Below are 25,694 nucleotides of genomic sequence, written 5' to 3' on the forward strand. Positions count from 1 at the left end.
AATTTCACCATCAATCAAACACATTTCTTCCACTCATCTAATAACATGAAATCAAATCTGAGAAGTATAGAGACCATTCAAATTGTTGAATCAACCCATAGATTTCACCATTTCTTCAATGAAGTTTACAAGTCTTTTACAACAACATCTTGGCAACAATCTTTGCCTTCTCTTTCTATTCTACTCTAATTGCTATTAATCATTAGCTATTCTAACCTCTATGAACTAACTATTCACCTTCTAACTACTAATGACTAACTATTAGCCTTTACAAATGAGGAGCCAGGGCTTATATAGCTCCCTCAATACAAATCGATGGCTCAGATCAACTTGAAATCAATGGCCGAGATCTTACAATGAAAACCCTAATTAGGGTTTGTTACAACAAACTCAATTCGGGCCAATGAAACAATTGCATTGTTTGGACACATATCTTCTTTGGAATATTCGACCAATAAAGAAACGGGGTAGGTACATCGAAGTTTGTGCCATCTCCAATGAGTTAGGTACATTGAATCTGGACACGCTGAGGTGGACCAATCCGACTGGAGGAGTGATGACTGGGATGCCACCTTGTCTGACACTTGTAACTTGGTAGATGCTCAATTTGATGATGCTCAAAAGCTAACTTTAATTAACTCTTCTGGAACTGTCTGCTTCTTCAACGAACCCTTGCTTTAACCTCCTTTGTCTTTGATGTGCAGGATGGATGGTGTACCTTTCCTTCAAATGTTGGACTGGAAGAGGTCGTCCCTGATGATGCTGGACCGGAGAAGGCCGTCCTTGTTGATGCTGGATTGGAGAAGGCCGTCCTTGTTGATGCTGGACTGGAGAAGGCCGGCCTTGTTGATGCTGGACTGGAGAAGGCCGTCCTTGTCTTGGCTTGATCTTCTTTCATCTGCAAAAACAAATCAAAAGATGATTAAGGACATAATAAATTCATTTCAACATAGTATTTCATACCTTAAATCATCAACAAAAGATATTAAAATGAACTTAGTTCAAGACTCTTTCCAGGGATAGGCCCTATAAGAATTTCGCCCTGGACCCTCTGGAAGGGTCAGGAGCGAAATTAGCATTCCTGGCCAACTTAGACCTCTTTTCAACGTTACCTCACAACCAGCTCCTTGCCTGGCCCAAACAAGGTGAAAAATAGTAGTTTCAAAAGATTTTGCCCTGGACCCTCTGGAAGGGTCAGGAGCGAATTTTGCATTTTGGGACAAATTCCATCATGTCTCTTCTCCAAAATGTCTTCCAAGGCAAGCATACGCTATCCCTCTCCTCACCAAAGGCTAGGAATCTACAACCTGACCTTCCTCATGGGCAAACTAGGTGATTTTGGGAATTTCGCTCTGGACCCTCTGGAAGGGTCAGGAGCGAAATTCCTTCTTTAGGCTTAATTTTATACTTCCTCCACTTCAATTCATCTGGACTCCCCCACATTGAATCCACTTCCCAACTTGGCAACATTGGTTTGATCTTCACAAGGCCGAAAGGTCAAATTTGGTCAAAACCTAGCCAGGGACAGGACCCATCCAGAATTTCGCTCTGGACCCTTTGGAAGGGCCCGGAGCGAAATTCCAATTTTAGCTCAAAATATGCATCTTTGATGGTCAAGAGTCTATCCAAGGCAATCCAAATGGTATCTCTCACCCTTGTTTAGGCCTGACTTCACTCAAATCTTGAGGAAAAAGGTGGTTTTAGGGTTTTTCACTCTGGACCCTTTGGAAGGGTCAAGAGCGAATTTTTTGTTTGTAGCTCACTTCTCCATCATTTCAACTTCAAATCACTTCACAAGGCAAGGAAACACTTCTCTTCTCTCATCCAACTCCAGTTTGACTTAATTTTGCAAGGAGAAAAAGGTGATTGAAGAATTTTTGCCCTGGACCCTTTGGAAGGGTCAGGAGCGAATTTCTTCCTTTAGCCCAAAATCATCATTTCTGGAGACAACAATCAACTCAAGGGCAATCTCAAGGGCATCTTTCACCTTGGCCTAGGCATGGTTTAGCATAAATTTGAAAGGAATATGTAAATTTTAGGATTTTCGCTCTGGACCCTTTGGAAGGGTTAGGAGCAAAAATCTTGTTTTAGGGTTATTTCTTCATCCTTTCAACTTCAAATCACCTCCAAGACTTAGAACACCTTGCCTCACTCCTCTCTAGGCCCATAAAAATCAAAATTTTACGTTGCCTCGCAAAGAAAATAGGTGGAATTGGGATTTTCGCTCTGGACCCTTTGGAAGGGTTAGGAGCGAAAATCTTGACTTGAGCTTACTCCTTCATCATTTGTCCTCAATCAACTTCAACAGGGCAAGAACACCTCTCCTCGCACCCATCCAAGCCATGAAAACCTAACGTTTGACTAGACTTGCAAGGAAAATAGGTGGTTTTAAGATTTTCGCTTTGGACCCTTTGGAAGGGTCAGGAGCGAAAATCACTTTTTGGCTCATTTCCTTCAAGTTTGATAATCATTGCTAAGTCAAAGTCATTCTTGAGGACCTCTCCCATCAAAACTTGCCCTAGTCAGCACTTGGCTTGGCACAAAATTGGGAAAAAAAAAGGTGATTTAGAGAAAATTCGCTCTGGACCCTTTGGAAGGGTCAGGAGCGAATTTCTTAATTTAGGCTTATTCCTCCATCATTTCAAGTTGCATTCACCTCAAAAGGCTAGAAAACACTTCTCCTCTCACGTCCAGCCCAAGTTTGACTTGATTTTGCAAGGGAAAACAGGTGTTTGAAGAATTTTCGCCCTGGACCCTTTGGAAGGGTCAGGAGCAATTTTCATCATTTGGCTCAATTCCTTCAAACTTGATAATTATTGACCATTCAAGGACATGCCTAAAGACACCTCTAATCTTGACCCACATTAGACTTGGCATAAATTTGAGGGAAAAGATAGGTTTTGAGAAAATTCGCTCTGGACCCCTTTGGAAGGGTTAGGAGCGAAAATCTCATTCTTGACCAAAAATCATCATTCTTTCAACTTGAAACTTCATTGCAAGGTAAAATCTCATCTCTCTTCGCCCTAGGAACAAGGTTTTAAGCCTAAGGAAGGTCAAAAAGTAGGCTTGTAAGGAATTTCGCCTTGGACCCTTTGGAAGGGTCAGGAGCAAAAATTCCTTTCTTGGCTAAAACCCTCATTCCTCAATGCTATCAAACACTCTCAAAGGCAAGATCATGTCCATTTTCCCTTTGAACATGCTTTGGATATCACAATTTGGTCAAACTAGGGAGGAAATGAGCTTTAGGAAGATTTTCGCTCTAGACCCTTTGGAAGGGTCAGGAGCGAAATTCATGATTTGGGCTTGATTCCTCGCTTCTCCAACTCAAAATCACCTCAAGAGGCAATGACATGCTATCCCACTTCCATCCACGCCATAAAAAATCAAGGACCTGACCTCCTCCAATGGAAAAAAAGATGTTTCTAGGAATTTCGCTCTGGACCCTTTGGAAGGGTCAGGAGCGAAATCCTTGGTTTGAGCTATCTCCTCCATCATTTGACCTCAATCAACTTGAACAGGGCAAGAACACCTATCCTCACACTCATCCAAACTATAAAGACTCAAAGTTGACTTGATTTTGTAAGGAAAATAAGGTGATTTTAAGATTTTCGCTCTGGACCCTTTGGAAGGGTCAGGAGCAAAAATCTCATTCTAGGCTTGATTCTCCATTTCTTCAACTCCAATCCACTCTAGAAGACAACTAGACATCATTCTTCACCCAAGGGATAAGGTCTTAAGCCAAAACAAGGTCAAAAGAATAGGCTTGCAAGGAATTTCGCTTTGGACCCTTTGGAAGGGTCAGGAGCGAAATTCACCTTCTTGGCTAGAATCCTTCATTTTTTCAAAGCTCTCACACATTTCCAAACTCCAAACACGTCCATCCTTCCTTTCAAGATGGTCTGCAAATCAAAATTTGGTCAAACTAGGGAGGAAATGAGCTTTAGGAAGATTTTCGCTCTGGACCCTTTGGAAGGGTCAGGAGCGAAAATCTCATTCTAGGCTAGATTACTCACTTTTCAAACTTCAAACCACTTCAAAAAGCAAACTTAGATCATTTTCCACCTGAGGAAGAAGGTTTCAAGGTCAAACAAGGTAGCAAATGAAGTTTATGATGAATTTTGCTCTGGACCCTTTGGAAGGGTCAGGAGCGAAATTCTCTTTTAGGCTAAAATCTTGCTTTTCAAAATCATCCAATTCCATCTCAAGGCAAGAACATACCAATTCATTCCCCAACATGCCCTAGAAACCAACACTTAGTCAAAAATTGAAAGGAAATGAGAGCTACAAAGATTTTCGCTTTGGACCCTTTGGAAGGGTCAGGAGCGAAAATCATGTTTTGGGTTGGATCCTTGACTTTTCCTATTTTCATCCTATTTGGGAGGCAAACATAGATCCTTCCTCATGCATCGCCACCTTGGTCTTGACTCTTGCTAAAGGAAAAATGAGTGTTTTCAAGAATTTCTCTCTGGACCCTCTGGAAGGGTCAGGAGTGAAATTCACATTTTTGACCAAAATCCTTCATCTCATCCACCATCAATCACTCCCTAGGGCTAGAACGTATCAAATTGCCCTTACTATGCCTAAGGAAGCTATGGTCCTGGCCTTGACAAGTGAAAATTTGATGTTTAAGGGGATTTTCGCTCTGGACCCTTTGGAAGGGTCAGGAGCGAAAATCCCACTCTTGGCTAGCTTCTCACTTAGGTTCACTTCATTCTCTACCAAACAAGCGTTTTTACCTTCATTCAAGCCTGGGAATGTGTTAGTTCCAAGAGCAAAACCAGGCCCTAAGGAAGACTCTCAAAGAAACCCTAATCTGGAGCACCTGCTAACTCCCCCGGCTTAAGCAAAGACTACCATCCTATTGATCCCCTGGCGACACTCAAAATGCAAAGGCTAACAGACAAACCCTAAACACCTAGAAAGCAAACCCCAGAAAGCAAAAAAAGTAGGGGTCCCCATTTGCAATGGGGCGATGTGTGAATACGTCACAATAGGTCTGACCCTCCTATTTTTGAGTATTCCCGGAGGGACAGATTTCCAATTCGGTACAGGTTATTCTCAAAGAGTTAGGCGACCTCACCCTACAGGGCCTGTACAACCGCTTCCTCGTGGTCGGAGTGCTCTGATGGATTGCTCTCGGACTGAGTTTTGGACTCTTCACTTGACGTCAAGTGAGCGGCCTGGTTGGCGAGATCGTCCTCCGCTACGTCCTACAGTGGTAGGTTGCTCGCAACCTCTACCAACTGGTTCCACATACGCGGTTTCTGCCTCTCCTGACTGTGGCTCCGACTCTCACTTCGACTCTTGCTCTGCCTTTTCGAAGTCTCCAAGCCTTCAACAATCTCCCTCAGCCGATGTTTCCACTCATTTTGTTCTCTAATACATAGGGATCTTCGTACCGATCCCTCGCCTACTCTGTTGGTGCCACGCTGTCGGTCTTTGTTGGGACGTAGGGGCATTAATTGCCAGGGGTATGACGTCTACTCTTATCCCTCTCTTCCTCTTCCCCATGGCTCCTTTCTTTGTACTACCACAGGATTTGCTATCGACGACGTTCCCGACTGATTTCTTCCCTTTGCTCTTGCTATTCAATGAGGTTCTGTGCCAGCAATCTAGGAAGGCTCCCAAGAAGATCAAACACGGCAAAATTTACTGTGAGTTCCTCACGTACCGTGCCCTCAAGACCGCTCTCTCTCGAGCTTCCCTCTGCACATACTGAGTGACGGAAAGGTCCCACAGTTTCACCAAATCCTCCATCAGTTGATCCTCCCTAGCTTCCGCTTGCGTGGGCTCTTCATGTGTATCACCTTCAGTGACTATTAACTGTTATTGAAATGGTCAGCCCATTAGTGGTTACCATCTGCTACCATATCGATCTCCAAAATTCGAATTGCAACAGTGCCAAAATGTTTACTTCCTACGGTGAGTTGTTCAAGTTCACAGAATAAACAATAAATGTACACAAAACATATAACCAACAACTACGATTGTACTTAGAACATTAATTAAAAGTAATAGTCACAACAATATGGTAGAAAGTTGTTCTCTTTTATTGCATTCTAAAGCTAGTACATCAACAACAACATTGCCATGGTTCCCTTACATTGTACTTATATAAGTCACCTAACGGTTGGCGGAGATGCCAACTATGACGACTGCCGACTCACTCCTACGGGAACTAAGGGTTGTCTTATTACACAAACTATAACTTAGCAAAATATAAGTATTAGCCTAATTACTGCCTAACACCAACATTTTGTGTGAATAGGAATATACCCAAGCCATCTGTGGAACCAAAGGTTTTGTGCCTACATCCTACCAGACTGTACGAAATATAGGAGGGTGGGAGAACTCGTACAAGATGAGGAGTGGGTGGCCGTACTTGAGCACCATCAACCTGTACATGAACATAGCTATACGAACACAAGTACGAGTGGAAGGTGGTCCGTACGCTGAAGGGATCAAGGCGTATAGAACTGTACGAGAGGAGCATCAAACCCTACGAAGAATGCATCCAGATTTGGCTGTATGTAAGGACAAGACTAGGTCGTACGGGTCAGCCATTGAACCGTATAGACACATAAGTGTGTAGGTTGTACATGGCGAAGAGAAAACTGTACGTGTTATGTGTTGGAAATGTGCCTGTAATTCACTTGACCTGTGTTTAGACTGATCGGAGTAACCTATCCCGATGGAACAACTATCGGTGTGACTCTTGTCGATGGGCTGATGGAACCCTCTTCTTGTGATTGGGCTAGCGGGTGAGCAAGTCCGAGATGATCCAACGGCTGTCGCTATACCGCGATGGGAAGATAATTGAAAGTTATTCATCGCGACTTGGCGACCAAGTGGTGGGGCCCAGCAAGAGAGTAGCTCAGGTGAGATAACGGTCGAGCAGATCAAGGTTGATCCAACGGTGGTCGTTAGGTCGTGATGGGAAACTGCTCGTTAGACTTTCCATCGTGACCCAGCAACAAAGAAGAGCTTCATTCCGGGCGGATAGTGAGGCTATGCTAAGGTGGCAGGGTAGGGACTTTAGAGCCAATCAGGAAGTGACACGTGGCATAAGTGAGTGGCTAAGGCGAGTTAAAGGCCGAGCAGATTGCAGATGATCGGATGACGATCACAAAAGATCTGATGGTGGTCGCTAGGTCGTGATGGGAAATTGCTTGTTAGACTTTCCATCGTGACCTAGCGACAAAGAAGAGTTTCATTTCGGGCGGTTAGTGAGGTCGTGCTAAGGTGGCAGGGCAGGGACCTTGGAGCCAATCAAGGGGTGCCACGTGGCGGAGCGCAGAAAGAGGAAAGGGGTATCATCGGAGATCGGGAGAACTAGTTGTTTGCTACACCGATACCCGATGAGGTCGCCTTCGGCGATTAGGTTGATATCGGTGATCGGGTTGACAAGATGGAAGCTATGCCGATGGCTCGATCGAGTCACTGTGGTGTCATCGGGAGATTGGGTCTACTTGTTGAAGGCTATCTTGATGAGCCGATGGAGCCGACCTATTTGGAGCAGCATTAGTGGAGTCGTCTATTGGTTCATCGGGAGATTAGAGCAACACATTTGTGGTCTTTCCGATGGCCGATGGAGTAGAGACTGACTACGGGTGTGCGTTCGAACCAAAGTCCAAAAGGTGAAACACTTGGACACTGAAGATGGTCTTGTCGGTGTATATGAATACGAACCGACCCGACTTCCTGGTGCATGTGGGATAATTGTTTTCTCATGAATACAAACCGACGCAGACATTTAGATGTCTAACCGATTGGTGCAAACTGATAGTTGAACGATCGACATGGAAGATGTAATCAGAGTAGCCAGAGGAAACCGAAACACAGTGTTGGTTAGGTGGATGGATGTTACTGAATGACAGACCGTTGGACTCCATAACGGTTATGCTTAACCGATACGTTGTAATCGATGGCTGATATATATGTTGCCAAGATGTAACCGGATGAGTGAGAGAGGTTTCTATGTGATGTATGGTGTGGAGTCTTGTTGGAAGCCTGAGTGGTCTGCATAGGTGATGACTGTGATCCGAACATAGATTCTGAGAGCAAATGCCTGTGAAGAGGATCTGTAACTTTATTGTAACCTTCTGTTAACTGTGAATAAAGTGATCTCTCTTTGGTGGTGGGTTTTTTACCCGTAAGGGTTTTCCCACGTAAATCTGGTGTTAACTCTGTTGTGTTTTCTGTGTGATTAGTTTTTCATTAGTCTATGTATATCTTAATGTTCTGCAAAAGAATTTAAAGACATTCTTGCTTGATTCCCCTTAGAATTGGTGTTAGGAGAGCGTTTTCCGCACTGTGCTTTCCTTACATTATGTTTCAAACCATCCATAATTTGTATGACCGTACTTGAGGTGAAGGAAGTCGTACGTGGTCAGAAACATGTGGTAGGAGCGAAATCTCTATTTTTTGGCTTCATCAACATTGTTTTTGGCGTCTTAAAAAATCACGAAAATAATGTGCACCATAGAGTTCCGTGTGGTTCTGAAGGTTGTAATGTGGTGTTGCCGGCGGTGGTGTTGCCCCCAGACCCCCGCAAAGGGCGCAGCCCCTTGATCTCATTGAGGACATTGCCCCCAAACCCCCATTTGATTTGGCAGGTACACTACAAGTTGGGATTGTCCATTACAAGTCTTTGCCTACACTCTTGTCATTAGTCTTTCTAGATATTACTTGATGTTTACTTGTTGTTTGGAAGACGACTTTTTTCTTTTGGGGGGGGATGATGTAATTGGCATAAAATGCCTATGGTTATATTCAATAATATTTTTTATCTGCCAATGTATTAATTGTTTGTATTACATGGGTTGTCACTCTCGGGTCGTTAATGTGTCAGTTGGTTGACGGTTGTGTTCCTCTCGGCAACCGTTGGGTCCTTTAAATATGTTGTGTACCGCCAAGGAGGGGAGTACGGTATAGTTGGATCTATTGTAATCTTTGGCCGACCATCTTTGGTCTTCTTCTTTGTAATAATTGCATGTGCGAATAAAGATATATTTTACTGTTGTGTCTGGTATGCATTGTCATGTACATTATTATTTCTTGTATTTAATTTATTAGTTGTAGCTGTAAACACAAGGAACTTAGAGTTTTAATGGGAGAAGAGGCATTTTTTGGAACCCAAGCATTTTTGTTGGACTTTGTGGTCATTTCCTTATGGGAAAAAGTGTACGTTGCATTGTTGGGTTGGGATTGGCTGGATTCAGCCAAAGCTGATCACAACTAGAAAAAGAATACAATCTCCATTGAAAATAAGGGCCAAAAGTATGTAATCGATTTAAAGAATCAATCCATAAGTGAGAAAGCAACTTCCTCTAGCTAGGACTTTGAAGAAGAATAAATAGAGAAACATGTTTGGGTCCAATAGAGTTAAATGACAAAGGGATTTGGAAGTTACAGCTATGCTTAGAGGATGAAACAAATTCTCTTCATGACTTTTTTCATTGGAATGTGGAGGATTATGAAGTATTTGTGTCAAATTTTAATTTTATTGAAGCTACATAGATTGATGAAGACGAACAAGGATTGTTTGATAGTCCATGGTTTGCAAAAGATGATAGTTCTAATAGAGTTACCTAACTCTGCAAAAGAATGTAAAATTTTTGACAACACATCTCATAGTACTAAGAGTAAAATATTCAAGTTGGAGCATACTGTTAGTTATAGCAATCAGATTAGCAGTAATTAACAGAAAATAAGAATGCAAAGTAAAGTAAACACATAACACGATGATACCCTGGGAAAAACTCCCTCTTGGAGGAAAAACCCAGCAACTAAGATCTCAAATCTGATTATATTAGGAGCAGAAAATAACCAGTTATAAGTTTGCCCAGCTAGGGCAGAATAGGAGCAGACTTATCTGAGACTTAAGTTCTGATCTGAACTTAATGAATTTCCAGAATGATAAAGAGCAGACCCTAGTTCATGTTCACAGTCTGTAGGAGCAGATTTAGGCAGATATCTTCCACTCAAACATGTTCCCCCAGCATGAGGAGAGATTTGCTAGACTTGAGGGTGACTCGCTTGCCTAGAAACCCAACATGTCACATGAAATCAGGTTCGCCATGCATGATAATAACTTAGCTGTCCTCTAGGAAGAATTTGCTGTCTTCTAGGGTGAATTCGTTGACTTCTGAAGTGCAGATCAGAATTCGCATATAGCAGAAGATGATCGCATGAATGAATATCTTTGTGACCTCAAGTCGCTCCCCTTTTATATGCCTTCAAACACTCGAAGATCTAGGTTGGCCTTGGAGAGATTGGCACCATAATTTAAATTGCAAATTACATAGGTCTTGCCCCAAGTTACAAGTTACACATTCAATAGGTCCTGACCTATTGAATTACAATTTACATTAACCCATATGCCCAATTAGGGCCACACGTTACATGAAGTCCTTTACATGTTACAATTATAGGAATTTACTTTACCCACTCAAATAGGGTCCAATTCAAAGACGGATTGCTATGGCCCACCCAAGGGATCCGGCCTAGCTATACATCGACACATACAAATACCTGTTGTCAAGCCAAACTTCACATAAAATCTATAAAAAAGAAAATTAGAAAAGAAAGCAAAATTAGAATGGAAAAGGAAAAAGTTTTATGTTGAAAATTTAAATTCAGCAATTGAAGGAGAAAATAATATAAAGATCGTCTACATTAAAAGGCTTGACTACATTGTGCAACCTATGAAGCATGTGAAATGGCTAATGCAAAAGAAAATTTCTGTTGTACAAAGATCCTTCTTAGGGACATTGTACAACGACAACTTGACATTGACTATAGCATACGACTAGGATGTCCCTGTGTCTATACCATTCAGTGGCATTTCCCTTTTCTCTGCACTGTATGACCCATGCAATCTTCTACACTGTACGACCTATGCCATTTTCTACATCATACAGCCTTGGTTATTCTCTACATTGTATAGTCTTTGTTATCTTCTTATTGTGTACAATGACATCCTTGCATCATATGGTGCTCTTTTTGCAGCTGTCACTGAGCTCCCTTTGTTGCATTGTGCAATAGACTTCATTTGGCAATCTTTGCGTTGTATGATGCTCAATTGTGCCGTTCAACATTGTATGAGTATGCCCTGCAAATTCCATCATATACCTTACTTGCATTGTACGGTCTGGAAATTTTATGGTATGCCCTACAGATCAAGATTCATTATATGTCTTCTTCTGTCATAATTTTATGTGTGGATAAAGATATACTTAACTCCTATATCTGGTATGCATTGTCATCTCTATTATTAATTCATGTATTCATTTTATCGGATAGAGAGGTAAAGAAAGTGTAGGTCAATTAAAAATGGTAATAGGGCCGATCCCATTTGAAAGGGTTGTCACACCATGTGATGGACTCTGATTCTTTAGAAAAGGTTTAGAACTTTCAAATTGCTGCTTCTGTAGGCTTAACAAAGCATGCTTAATTATCTTTGGATTAAAATATGGAAAATTTTACATAAAATGTAAACAATGTTACGTTTTTAACATAGATAGCTCATAGCATACTAAAACAATGTTTTACTAATCTCTATTTTGACATGCATCTTTCTCATTTCAAATTATATTAAACATATAAGATAAGTATTTGACACAATATCATGTCTTCCTCTGCATCTAATCATGATCTCAACACTACATATATGAATGTACATATCTCTTGATTTTTGGGGTAACAGATGGTGTTGTGATGCGTCTGCTAATATAGAGAAACAGGTATATAGCATCCTGTAGCTGTTCTTTTAAAATCTTATGTTTGCAGTGAATCCTCCAACCAGAACTGGTGGTCTTGTAAGCTTGTATGTGATTTGACTTCTATATACAAGATTTCAATTTTGTAAAAAGGTTAAAGGCAAATGTAGTTTTCTAGGTCACTGCCAGGTGAGATGCCAAGCCTAGTAGAAGATACAAAATTTCTTCATAGAAATTTCTGCTTTTATTTTCACATGAACCTAGCATTTTCAATTGTTTAATACACATGTTACCATATAGTTATTTGATGTTTGTATTATGTAGTATTGCATGCAATTAAACCACATTTATGAATAACATTAATGGCAATATCTGCCTTCTTCTCTAGGATGCAAAAGTAACAATGCTTGGTTTGGTACCAAGTTTGGCACGATCTTGGAAGCATATGAATTGTGTTGCCGGCCTTGACTGGTCAAACATTCGGTGAGTTCGGTATTTGTTTCCCTCTCATATTTTATTATGTAATCTTAGCATTGCTGGTGTTTTAAGCACTTCCATGTTGGAACTAGAGCTGGAAAATTTAAGATGTGTCCAAATTTCAGTTGAAAATCAAAATGTCAAGGACTTGTCTAAGCATTATGATGAACAGGAATATCGAATGATAGACAACTATTCTTTTTAAAACTTATGTGGCAGATGCTTTAATTCCAGTGGTGAGGCATCTAATATTGATGAATACCTATGGCTAATGGGGAGGGCGTCCTACAGACCAGTTATAGAATATTGTGGAGGCACCGAAATCGGTGGTGCTTTTGTTGCAGGTTCAATGTTGCAATCACAATCTCTTGCTGCATTCAGTACTCCAGCAATGGGCTGTTCTATTTTCATCCTTGGAGAGGATGGTAATCCTCTTGTAAGTTGTAAAGACTTATTGGACAATTTGTATGCTATTTGTAGCATTAGATTTTTTGAGATTATTTCCATAGCTTCTCATTTTGCAAACATATATCTGGATGCGACTCTGCTTAATCCACTTTTATTTGTATCGTGCAATATAATTTTGTAGTCCATTTGTATTTTTTATGTTTGAAATTGAGACAAGTGCAGACTCACATTCCACTGGTTGCAACCATGTTTTCAGTAACCTGTTGTTAGAAACCATTGTTAATGATGTTTAGTGGTCTTCTGCAAAATGATATCAGGTGGCCTGAGGAAATGTCCTTCACATGTCAATATAGACGCAATTAATGAACAATGAAGCATCTACGTGAATGTGAAAAATTCCTTATTCCATTTTTGGAATACTAGGATCAGTGCACACTACAATCTATCTTTCAGATCATTGAAGGCATCCAGTTGTTCTTCCCCGCAAACAAAAGTTATTCCTCTTTTTTAGCAAACCATCCAATGAAATATGATACTAGTGAAATTTTTGATGAACTGCCTAGGTGCTATCAAAATCTACATTCCATGCAGTTTCAAGTTCCCTATCAGGCAGTTTTGTCATGGCTGGAATTCAAGTATTGCCAAATGGCCTAAGATTTTCCCACCCTGTCACCAGAATATTTTACTTCTTAGGATTCAAGAACAAACAACACCTTTACAAGGTACCATACAATTCTTTGTTCAGTAAGTTCTGAATTTTTGCCATAGATGGGGTACTCATCCATGAACATTGAGCATTCCCCATGGCAATCTTCTTCAACAAATCCAAATGGTATTATATTGAAAGCTGGTGCAGAGCACCTAGGCATGGAGATATCTTATGAGGTTAAATGGTATTTGTCATTGTTTTTAATGTTTCATTAATGATTGTAAGGTCACAAAAGACCAACGGGATCAAAACAAACCAAGTTGTAAGGCTTTAAGAGCCATGTTGTGCAAAGAGACCTAAAAGGTCTTGATATGGTCAAAGTTGGTCAAAGGGTCAAAATGGCCAAGGAAAGGTTTGAGAGGTTGTAAATGGTCATAACTAGTCCATTTGGTCATATTAAAGGTGGTCTAGGATGAAGATTTTGTATAAAGTTGTCAACATTGAAAAATGGCAAAAGTTGTAAAGTTGTCAAGGCAAGATTAGGGGGAATGAAGAGTAAGTGTTAAAAGAAGGTAGTTGATCAGTTAAACTGATGTGGAGATCGATCTTGTGTATGTAGACACCTATTTAAGCATGTAAAACTCGAACCAAGATGAATACATGTGAATTGGATACAAAATTTGTGATTTTAAGCCTTATTCTGCAGTTCTAACAGTTTTTTTTTCTGGTTCCAGGCCTTGTATGGCTATGTACGGCCTGGAACCCATGTAACATTAATGTGATATTGAAGTAGGATGAATAAGCTTCATTTTGGTTCAAGTATCATCGAATTTGGTGCAATATTGAGGAAGATATGAGCATTTTAAGGACTGTAATTTTCAGATTTTCCCTGCAACAGTCCTGTTGCAGCGTTTGCTATGGCCACGTACGGGATCAGAATGAAGAAAGGCTATATGCATTGGAAAGGTCTCTGAATCCTCTTTCCAGTGCTTTTTGTCTGACTTAATTTGGTTAAGAATTAAAGAAGTTATGATTGTTTTTGTAAAAACTGTCTTTTGATTATGAAACTCTGAATTAGGGTATCCCATGGCAATAAAGAATTTGTTTTCTCATGCTGTGGTGAATATTATGGTCTGAAATCTTGAATGAAGGTCTATAGGAATGGAATCTAACCTTTGAAAGTGGTTTGGGGTTGATTGGTGGCATATGGTGGAAGTACTTGGTAGACAGTCCTTTAAATTTTGTGCTTGTGTTTGAAGGAGTTGTTGTTTCTTGAAGTTTGTGATCAGTTATGCCTTAAGTCTGATTTTGTTTCAACAAAGAGTTCTCTGTTATGTGGAAGGTACTCAAGGTTGTAGGAAGGATATGTTGGGTCATTCTAAGGTGTGTAGAAGTTCTTATTGTTGGTGATTGTGAATGAGAAGATCCCTATTCCTTTAAGGGTAAGGTTATTGTATCAAGATACCTTTGCAGTCCTTGTGTAAAGATTTTGTTGTGATTGTCTTGTAGAATGGATGAATTTCATTTGTATTGTCACTTAATGATCAGATTGTGAGTTTTGGAGTTGAGAAGAGTGGTTAATCTTGTTAGATGCCTCTTGAGTCAAGTTGAAGTTCTTGAATTTGGTTTTGGATCAGCATACCCTTGAGTGTTTTTTTGTTAGATGCCTCTTGAGTCAAGTTGAAGTTCTTGAATTTGGTTTTGGATCAGCATACCCTTGAGTGTTTTTTTGTTTGTGTTGGATGCTCTGCGTCAAAAGCTTACACTCTTGGTAATGTTGCTGGCTTGGTATGCATTTGAAATGGCATTTTATAATAAGTGTGTTCTCTCAATTGTTCTGTGAAGGTGATCTTTAATCTGATTATGTAACGTTGCCTGAAAACCTGTCCAAGTAGTAAGTTTCATGTCTACTACTTACGTAGGATTTAAACAGCTAAGGGATAAGAAAGGGGTTATTTCTAATTGTATCAAGTTTTTAATAACAACCTAAAATTGAACTACAGGAGTACTATTTTTGCAGTATACTATTATAGACAGAAACTTGGGTAGTGTCAAAAGAATGAATTCACAGAGTTGGAGAGAGTTGTGCGGCACACACTCCAATGCAAATATGCTTGTATTAATTATTGTAAGGGTAAGTTATATTGGTGGTTGTAATTTACATTGTGTTAGTTACCTTATAGAGATAATTAGTGCAGTGCTACTAAATTATTATCATATGCTAAGTTGCTGGTTTGGGTTCGGGTTTGAGGATCCAGTTCGTTGGTTTGGCAAAATTTTTAAAATGGGTTTTGGGTTCGTTAGTACAAAAAACATGTAAAATCCATATATATATATATAATAGATCCATTAAGTTGTCAAAATAGTATAACAATGCTAAATAAATTTGAAAATAATTTATATTACAAAATAAAATAGTCAAATGTATCATTTATTAAAATAAATTAATATTATTAATTATATTAAATTAAAAATTTATATAAATATAAAATGCTTATTAAATATAAAAAATAAAGCAGTATTATTAAATTTGAATACATTATAATATATCTAATAATATTATAAGAAAGATATATCGATATTTCAATTTTAAGTTGTAAGGAGCCATTCATTGTAAGATATATCAATATTATAGAGGTCTCTATACCCTGAAAAGAGAGGATTTCCTTAAATAGCAATTTGTACCGAAAAGCAGAGTGCAAGAGATTCATGATATGAAAATGAAGTTTAAACTTTAAACCCTTGCTTTTCTAACTCGTGTTGATGAACCTATGACAACTCCACAAAGGAACATTGTGGAATGCAATTTATCTTAAACCATCAACAATTCATAAAATTTGCATTATAAACCTTCTTACACACCTTTTCCTTCACCATTTTCCAGTAAACTAAACCTTAATACAGTCTGATTTTCATCTTTAATGACCTGGAAATGGCACTTCTAACTTGAAAATTTCTGAAGATATGGCAAATCTGGAAATGGAGTTTCAGATCTTGAAAATGTTTCATCTGGTGATGAAAGTTGCTCAGATCGACAAACAATTGACTTTTTTTCATTCACAAATCACCCTCTATCTCCCCTGCTTAACAATTTTAGCCTTAAAATGTAATTTCCCTTGTACTGAATTAGCACCAATCTGACATGAAATTCCAACCCTAAGCCTGCTCCTTAAGCACCCTGCATTCTGCATTCTGCTTCTGAATTTGTTTTTGAATGTGTTTTGAATTGTTGTGAAATGATTTCTCGAACTTTTTATATATATCGCTCAAAGGGTATTACAGTTCCTTGTTTGAGGTCGGCTTAGGTCAGGTTTAATTTCATTTTCACATTGCACATTACCTTATTCCAGTTGGCCTTCTTGATAAGGCTTGAGCGCTTGCATTGATCTTTTTACACATGTTTTGATGAAGTATTTATCCAGTTTGGCCCTGTAATGCCTCTTTCACATGTTTTATTGCCTTCTTTCAAGTCAGCTAGACTGATTTGTGCATTTTATCTTGTTTGATGGGTATTAATACAAGGTCTGGCACCTTATTTGTCACAGAATTCCATAGATTTGAGACTCGGACTCAGTTCTGACTCGGGACTCTGGACTCGGCAAAAAAAATCGGCTAGGACTCGGCAAAGTGAAAAACCCAAGAAATTTAGAGATTTTTAAGGATTTAAAACTTGTTTCGTGCACCCTTTATTAAATAAACTTTAAATACACAATAAAATCATCAAATAGAAGCTAATTTGATCACATACACATGTATACATCAATTACACTAGTATAAAGTTAAACGCAAATTGTAGCTGAACTGCTGAAGGAAATAGCAAACATAGATATATAAAATATAAATAGTTATAGTGTCAAATGTAAAAATATTACAAAACTCATGGAATATGAAATCCATGACATCAAATGTTCCACAAAATATCAAAACAACTACAAGTCTATGGCTCAAAGGAGCCTGCATCCTTCCTACAAAGGCATCTAAGGTAGGTCCTGGATGATTCAACAACCATACTCTCTGCCAGTGACTCCATTCCACCCTCACCAGCATCAGCCATGTTTGTGTCTGGCTCTGGCTCTAGGTTTGCTCGTGCTCTAACTTCCTCCTCTGCCATGGCTACAACCTCAGCCTCTATATCTACATGGTCGATCCAATCTAAGTCCTCGTCACTAAAGACAGGATCTATAGCCTCACTAATCCACTCAGATTCTGGATCGACCTCCTCTAGCGTGAGGTAGTGTCACTGTCCATAACCTGTCTCTGTCAAAGATGAAAGTTGTAATGAACAAAGACTAGATCATTCAACCTCTCCATAGACAATTTATTGTGCCTGTTGGAGTGTATGTGCTCAAACATACTCCAATTGCACTCACAACCAGAAGCATTGCATGGTTGACTCAAAATACGAATGGCTATCAGCTGAAGATTTGGTATTTTAGGACCAAACATTTGCTACCATCTATCTAAGATGAGAAAAAGAAAAAAAAATCAGCCTCATTTAATAATTAATAATAAATTGAAATTATGCTCTTAATTTCTTAAAATATATATTTTTACTTAGTTGCATTTTTGTCCGATTGTCTTTGCAAAGCTGACAAGAGAAGACCTCCCCTTTTGTATTAGAAAAGGCCTCTAGCTCGTGGATTATAGTGCTGCTATAACCAGGCGACATTTGCTCCATCATTGAGTAGAGCCCACTAAGAACCTCCTCATCCACCTTGAAATTAGGGTGGAAATGGTATGCTGGATTGAGGTAATAAGCAGCTGCATGGAGGGGCCTATGAAGCTGGACTTGCCATCTCCTATCAATGATAGCCCAAATGGGATGATAGTTACTCTGATCACCTCCATAGGCAAATCTAATGCCCTCCTTGGCCCTATCCATGCCCTCGTATATGTAGCCCATTGTGGGCTTCTCCCCATCAGCAACTCGTAGGAGAACTACCAAACGCTCAATGAACTGCAAATATTGTGAAACATTGTCTAATATTAGTTAACTTAAGTGTGAAATTGTGAATGAAAAATAAGCAAATAAAAGAAAAATACAAATAAAAATTAAAAGTTAAAACATAATGTAGAATGCTTATAAATAAAAGTTTTGCCTTCACAATCTTAGCACAAGGGGTCCAAAAGCCTGGCTTATAAAAAATGCAATCTGCCACATCAACCCCTACAACCATCCTAGCATAGGATGAGGAAGTCTATTCCTCACCAACAAACATATGTCTCAAAGCTGCCCTACTCCGAATCAAGGATTGCAATGTGATGAAGTTGGTGGCAAATCTCGTGATTCTAAGACGAGCCAACTCCTTCTGCCTAATGTATTGCCTCATTAGGTTAAGGATCTGTTATCACAAAAGCTCGCACCCTTGCTGAGCTATCAACTCAGCAACCTTGTGAAACATGGAGACAACCCCGAAGTGTGGGACCTTGCGCAAGGGGGTTGAATCTCCAGAGAAGGTTGACTTCCTTCTCAATCCAGGTGTAGGTGTTGAACCAACTCAACACTTCAAAACTAACTCCTAAGCCTATCCTAACAAATTGCAGAGGTAAAGGGAAGAGAGAATGCTTGAAATAAAAGGAGGTGATGCATCAAGAAGAGATTGTTCCTCTTCCTACCGAAATGACAAAGAATTAACTGAAACACCCAAGAGATGCACAAACTTCAGTTGTATGAGTGATCCCAATGCATGTATGAAGGTTAGAATCCACTGAATGCCAAGAGGGGAGAAGGTTTCCCACAAGTCACACTCAAAAAAACAAGTTAACACAACATATATGGAGAGAAGAGCCACAAAACATACACTTATGATGAAGGTAAGGAAACATACACAACATGCATAAGTTGAAGGAAGGCAAGAATGTAATTTCAATTCATTCAAAGGCCAAAGGGCAAACTTACAGTTGCAGAAATGCAAAAAATAATTACAAGTCTTCAAGAGAAGAGAAAGAGCATAGGAAAGCTCAAGGCAACAGGGAGAGAACCCATTACAATGAGGCTTAACAACCTTATATAGAAAAAAGGTTACAAGAGTGATCATGACCCCTGCATGTCAATCTGGGAGTGTGTTGACGTGTCTGAAATCGCATTGCTGCAAACTCCATACGGCCAACGCAGAATAGAATAACCAGCTGAGTATCCTATCCTCTCTTGAGATAAGGAAGTCCCTAATGCTATTTTTTATATTTGATTAGAGGGGACAACCTCAAGGTTTCTTTTGTCAGGTCTTGACTGCGGGACTACTCAGTGGTTTGATGTGTTTTTGTTGGAAACACAAGGGGACTTACGATTTGCAACAAACTGGTCTGCTGTGATTCTCGAATTACGCAATAAAGAGAAAAAGGAAAGGGTTAGGAGATCTAAAACTAACAACATGGGTATGCGGGTAGACGGATTCAACATAACCAATTCCTGCTTGGCCAGAATAGCTCACAACCTTGCAGGAACGGTGCAATCTTCAAAGGGACTTGGAAGATTTCCAGACTGGAGACGCACGGCTAAGCACCCAATTCTGGCACAGCTCAGACGGACACCTGCAATTGAACTAAGCACAATTAAAGGCTCAGGTTAACCATACAAAAGGATACACAATCAGTATATCCTCAATGGTATGAGCCTGAATCTATCAAATACTTGCACACCCAAAATAGAAAGATCTATCTAAAATGCTGAGAGAAACCATGCAAACAGGATGAAAACAAGACAAGAAACACCAATTCAATGTCTATATATTGATTTCAGCTGCCTATTACAACAATTTCTGCAACATCTCTATGCTACTGCTAAGATCTAACCTATTCTAACTCTTAAATCTAACTATCTAACAATCTCTAACTATTTAACCATCTCACTATCTAACCCTTTACAAAAGAAAGGCCTCTGCCTTTATAGATATTACAATTTTGAATCGAAGGCTAGGATAGACTACATCCAAGGGCTGCAACTTGCCATCCAAAAGCTGGCAGCCTTAACCCATGCCCATTAAATTCTCAGTTATCCAACCAGCAACTATCTCAACTACCTGCCACTATTTGGCTTTAATTCAGGTCTATCCAATCTTCTTGGTGGTTGGGAATAGTTATCCACAAAAATATCTTGCACGGGACCCATAGGCAGTTTACAATAAAGCAGTTTCAGTTTTAAAACTGAATTTCTGGACTTAAATCCAGCTGTGTGCTTTTTCTCAAGAAGGCATAAACTTTGCAGCATTGAGAGTGTTCTTTGGTCTTTGGTCTCGGTGGTGGACTTCATCTTCATTCAGTGGCACGGTTCCCAATGTTTGGTTGCTCTCGCGCTCTCGCATCTTTTCTTTTCCAGTCTTCAACGCCTGGCCTTGATTGCGATCCTTCTTTGATTTGCGTTTCAGGTTTTTCTCCCAGTTCTCCAATGACGTCCTACGATCAATCAACCAATTTCATTTCATTAAATCAATTTGAAAAATTAATTAATTAATTTAACAAATATTAAATTTAATTATGACGCCTGGCTTGAGAAGCTCTTTGTGAGATGTATCTTGAAAATGCTTCTCCTTTCTCTTCGAATGTGAAATCTGATCCTTGGTCTTGATAGTGTTTGGGCGATTTACTTCTACGTGATTTTACCTTTGGGGTCTTGGGTGTTTTGAATGGGTTTATGGCATTTTGAAAACTTCTTATAGCGCGATTCGGGAGGTTTGAAGAGCTCCTGCAAATTTTAAAATCCTAACACGTGCTTTTCTGGTGAATTTCGGAGAATGGGGGGGGGCGGGTTTATCAATTTCGAATTCCCTATATTTGGGCTTGTGCATTGCGATTTTGGGCACTATGGCAAATTTCGAACCTTGGAGAGGTTTTTGCGATTTTGCAAATTTTAAACTCTTTAACTTAACTCTCCCGCAATACTCCCTTTTTAGCGATTTTCGGCACTCACAAGGAAATTGCGAACTTCGGATGTTTCCTGTTTTTTGCCAATTTCAACAAGTTTTTATTTTGCCCTTAGGGTCCGAAATTTGGCCCTCTGGGCAATGTCGCGATTAAAGATAAATTCGGACCTTTCCACGCTTTTGGGATTTTGAAGATTTTCGGAGCATTAAACATGTTTGTAAATTCGGAGTTTTAGCATTTTCTTTTGCAAATTAGAAATTTTTTCGAACCCTAGCGCATGCTCTGCAACTTAAGAAGACTTCGGACCATAGACATGTTTTGCAAATTCATTTAAAAACTTCGGACCTTAGCCACCTTTTCGCAAACTCAAGGTAAATTTCGGAGTTTTTGAACTTTTGGCGAACTGGAGGCATTTTCGGACCATTTAACACTTTTTGCAAATTTGCACAACTTTGAATTTCGGCCCCAAGGTCCGAAATTGGGCGTTTTAGGTGAATTTCCGACCATAAGGGTTTTTTTACAACTTTTTCACTTTTCGGACCTTTAGCCAGTTTTGTCAACTTAAGTGAATTTCAGACCTAAACCCACCTTTTGCAAATTTCGGAGTGTTTGGACTTTTTTGCAACTTTATCAAAATTTCGAATTTCGGCCCCAGGGTTCGAAATTGGGCAACTTAACTGATTTTTGGACCTAAAGGGTCTTTTTGCAACATTTCACATTTTCTAGTTTTTGCCCTAGGGTCCGAAATTGGGCAACTTAAGTGATTTTCAGACCTAAAGGGTCTTTTTGCAACATTTCACATTTTCCAGTTTTCGCCCTAGGGTCCGAAATTGGGCAACTTAAGTGATTTTCGGACCTAAAGGGTCTTTTGGCAACTTTTAAACATTTTCCAGTTTTGGCTTCTGGGTCCGAAATTGGGCATTTAAGTGAAATTCGGACCTAAAGGGTCTTTTGGCAACTTTTAAACATTTTCCAGTTTTGGCTTCTAGGTCCGAAATTGGGCATTTTGGCGATTTTAAACTTTTTCCTCAAGAAGTATGAGCTTGGGCACTTGGGTGAGTTTGTCAAGTTCTCGCCGAAGGATCGTTTTATGGAATATAACATTTAAGTATTAAGTTATATTCCTGTTGTGACCATTTCAAACATCGCCCCATTGCAAATGGGGACCCCTGCTTTTTGCTTTTTAGGGTTTGTTTTCTAGGTCTTGTAGGGTTTTGTCTGTTAGCCTTTGCATTTTGAGTGTCGCCAAGGGGATCACCTGGATAGCAGGTTCTGCTTGAGTTAGGTCAAGTTGGTGAGTAATGAAGTCTGGAATGTCCTGATCCTGAAATTTGGCTAAGTCTAGAATGTCCTAATCCTGAAATTTGACTAAGTCTAGAAAACTGAAAATCCTCCAAAAACTAGATTTTGCAATATAGCTCCTGGAGGTCTGAAACCACTCTCAAACATCCTGAAAGTATATATGGAATATAACTTAAAGTATAAGTGACATTTTCTTATACTTAAATGTTATATTCCATAAAATTATCCTGACAGAGAGTTCAAAAAGTCAAATTTCGCTCCTGACCCTTCCCGAGGGTCCAAAGCGAATTTGGCTCCTCACCCTCTCAGGAAGTCCAAGGCGAAAATCAATCTAGGACTCATTTCTTGCCTTATTTGACCAAATTTTGATTTGCAAAGCATTTTGTTTCGACTTTGGAATTGATTGAAAACCTTGAAGTCATCCCGATTGATCCTTTTCGCGACATCTTCAACATTCAGAGACTTTATTCAAGAGAGGATAAGGTACCTTTAGGTATTTTATTCTGTGTTTGGTCGTGTACAAAAAACACATCAACAGAATTGGCGCTAGAAGGAGGGTCGAGCATTCGAAAGTCGGATCTTGTCAAGTCACATTGCGTTTGAAGAAATCATCTTAAAGCTTTTTACCCTCCTCCATGCTCGACAGAATCGAAGTAGAAGAAAGGTGAGCGAATACGAACTCTTGAAATCCAAGGAAGATCAGTGGAAAGCCTTGTCTCAAACACTCGACGGAAGTGATACAAGGAAGGAAGGTGATCGTTGGGTCGTCAGTTGGACTTGCGAAAACAAGGAATCAAGCTGGAACCAGTTGAACGTTCAAGTTGAATCTGAGATATTGAAGATCTCTCTTATTCCAGAAAATCCAAAAAAAGTGAAAAATAGAAAATCGAAAAAAAGGTGAAAATAGAAAATCCAAAAAAAATCAAAAATCAAAAAAATAAAAAAAATCAAAAAGAAAAGATTTCTCAATGGAACGGCAACAGTTTCACGAGGAGCAACAATTTGATTTTCCTGAACTTTGGTGGAGATTAGATAAATAACTTTATCCACGCAGATTGTCCGAGTTTGCAAGGCCAGGGCAGTGTCGACTTCACGAGACGGAGGAACATGATGAAATGCATTGCTTGAAGTACTTATCAAGGATGGAATCGGCAGCGTAGGGAAAAATCTTCTTTTGGGATGTCCCCAGGCCAGAAACAAAAGAAGGCAACTTCAGTGTCCCAGAGAGCAAGGATCCTCTTCTAAGCTTCTTGTGGATGATCGAGAGTCAGCTCATTTTGAATGGTGAAATGCGTTTAGAAGACATATTACTACCATTATGGTGTAGAATTCACAACTCACCTCACTCTGAATTTACTTGCTCAGTATGTGAAATAGCTATCAATCAAGTCAGAAACCAGTTTGGAATGCCAACTTTGTCCGAGGAAGAATGTATTATTAACAGATCTTGGGGTGCACATCTCGCAGCCGAATCTAGGAGAACCTATGAACAGGACATTGCTCCAGCCTTTGATTGTGAGAAGGATTAGTTGTACGTTGACGATACAAATGCACTTGAGGGACAATGTATTACAGTGGATAGCCTGCCATGCCTTGCACCTGAAAAGGAAAACCATGAAACAAAAGTTGAAGAATCAATTGAGAATACTCAAACAATAATAAAGGAAGATCCAGGAGTTGAACAAGCAATTAAAGGAGAAGATGACTCATTCCTTGAGGAATTCTCATTTATACTACAGAAGGAAATCCTTGAGAATGAAATACAAGAGGTTTCAAATGGCATTCTTTAAAAGGATAATCAAGTTGACATATTGAACAAAGAAGTACAAATCATCATAAGTGAGCCCAGGTATGAAGAACAATTCAAAGGGGCGCTTGAAGATTTCATCACCATTATGCTATTTGAGGAAGCATGGAAAGATCTTGTAGAGGAAACACAAATGGAATCACTGCCAAAATTTTTTCAAGATAAGCAAGTTACTGTGAGTGATATGATCCATCATCAGCGCCGACCTCCCGAGACTATGCATGAAGGAGAAAGGCCACCAGAGATTATATTTGATCAACTAGAGGAGATGTTTGAAGCTCAATCCCTCAAGGAAACTCTCATTTTTGAAGATATGCTAACAAAATTTCATGAAGATGCCTGGTTTATGCAAGATGTCTTAGTGAAAGCAAAGAATGTTGGGCTATTTGAAGGGGCGCTGGGCTTGTTTCTAGAAGAACTTCCAAATCAAGATCAACATACTACAAATGCTCGTGGAGCGATTCATCACCAATGGCGACCTCCTGAAGCAGCTGGTGACCTCGCCTTCGACAATATAGTTCCGTCTGAGCCTAAAATATGCCAGGTTGTCTCTTTCCTTAATCCTAGCCTTGAAAGTTCTTATGATTTTGATTATGGGGATTTTGGGAAAACAACTTGCATTTGGATTGATCATGGTCCTAACGAATTAACTCAGTTGATCATTTTGAGTGAAAATTTGCCTGAGTATGAGAGATGCATGGTGAGAGCTTGCTTTTCCGTATTTAAGGATGAATTTGCCCGACTGAGAACCATCACGTTTGCCATGCTCCTGTTGCACAACCTGAGAAATCATGTGAAGTCATGTATATATTTTGTTTCTTTGAGTCGTGTTGAGTTTGGGAGTCTTGTATATAGGTTTAGAGTAGGTTTTCTTTTCGCGTTTTAGATTAGAGGTCTTTTGAGCCTTGTTCTTAATTTGCCTGGAGTCATTTGACTCATGATCTAGTGTGGCTCAGGTAGTTTAGTTGTTTGCTTTCTTTAGTTTGCTTTTGGTGTGCGCTTTAGCTTAGTTTGCTTTGGGTCAGTCCGTCGGTGGTTTGCTTTAGTTTAGGTGTCTTGAGTGGGAGCCTCCATCTTGTGAGGCGTTTGTGTTGTTACTCACACACTAGCTACATCTTGGATCTTATGTTAGACTCATTTCTTAGATATCTATTCATGAAGTGCTTGGAATCCAAGGTTGTTCCTCTCCAGCTTTATCATCTGATTAGCTCTTGTATTTGACTTGGAAGGGAATTATTTTCTGTATCTTGATGCCGACATCTGTTGATTACTATATCTCCACACATTAATGGACTCCGAGTCATTATGGTTTTCAGGCAAAGTTGTGATTGGTGAAAAATCTAAAATCTGACTTCAGTGCCACCGCAATCCTCAAACCCTAGTAAGCTTCACTGCTTACGAGCCAAAGGAATTGACAGAGTGAAAAAGCAATATCAAAAGGAAAAGTGAAAAAAAAAAAAAAAATCAAGAA

The 25,694-nt window shown here is 39.5% G+C and overlaps 1 protein-coding gene across 1 annotated transcript in view; it reads left to right on the forward strand.

The window, feature by feature from the left end:
* LOC131066255 (hexanoyl-CoA synthase) overlaps window positions 1-25,694 on the forward strand; it is a 179,793-nt gene that overhangs the window by 108,854 nt on the left and 45,245 nt on the right. Inside the window, exons 9-10 of the mRNA XM_058000981.2 lie at window positions 12,109-12,203; window positions 12,417-12,633. Of these exons, the coding sequence (XP_057856964.1) occupies window positions 12,109-12,203; window positions 12,417-12,633 (312 nt within the window). The remainder of the gene's footprint in view (window positions 1-12,108; window positions 12,204-12,416; window positions 12,634-25,694) is intronic.

Source organism: Cryptomeria japonica, chromosome 5, assembly GCF_030272615.1.
Source record: "Cryptomeria japonica chromosome 5, Sugi_1.0, whole genome shotgun sequence".
Taxonomy (NCBI): Eukaryota; Viridiplantae; Streptophyta; class Pinopsida; order Cupressales; family Cupressaceae; genus Cryptomeria; species Cryptomeria japonica.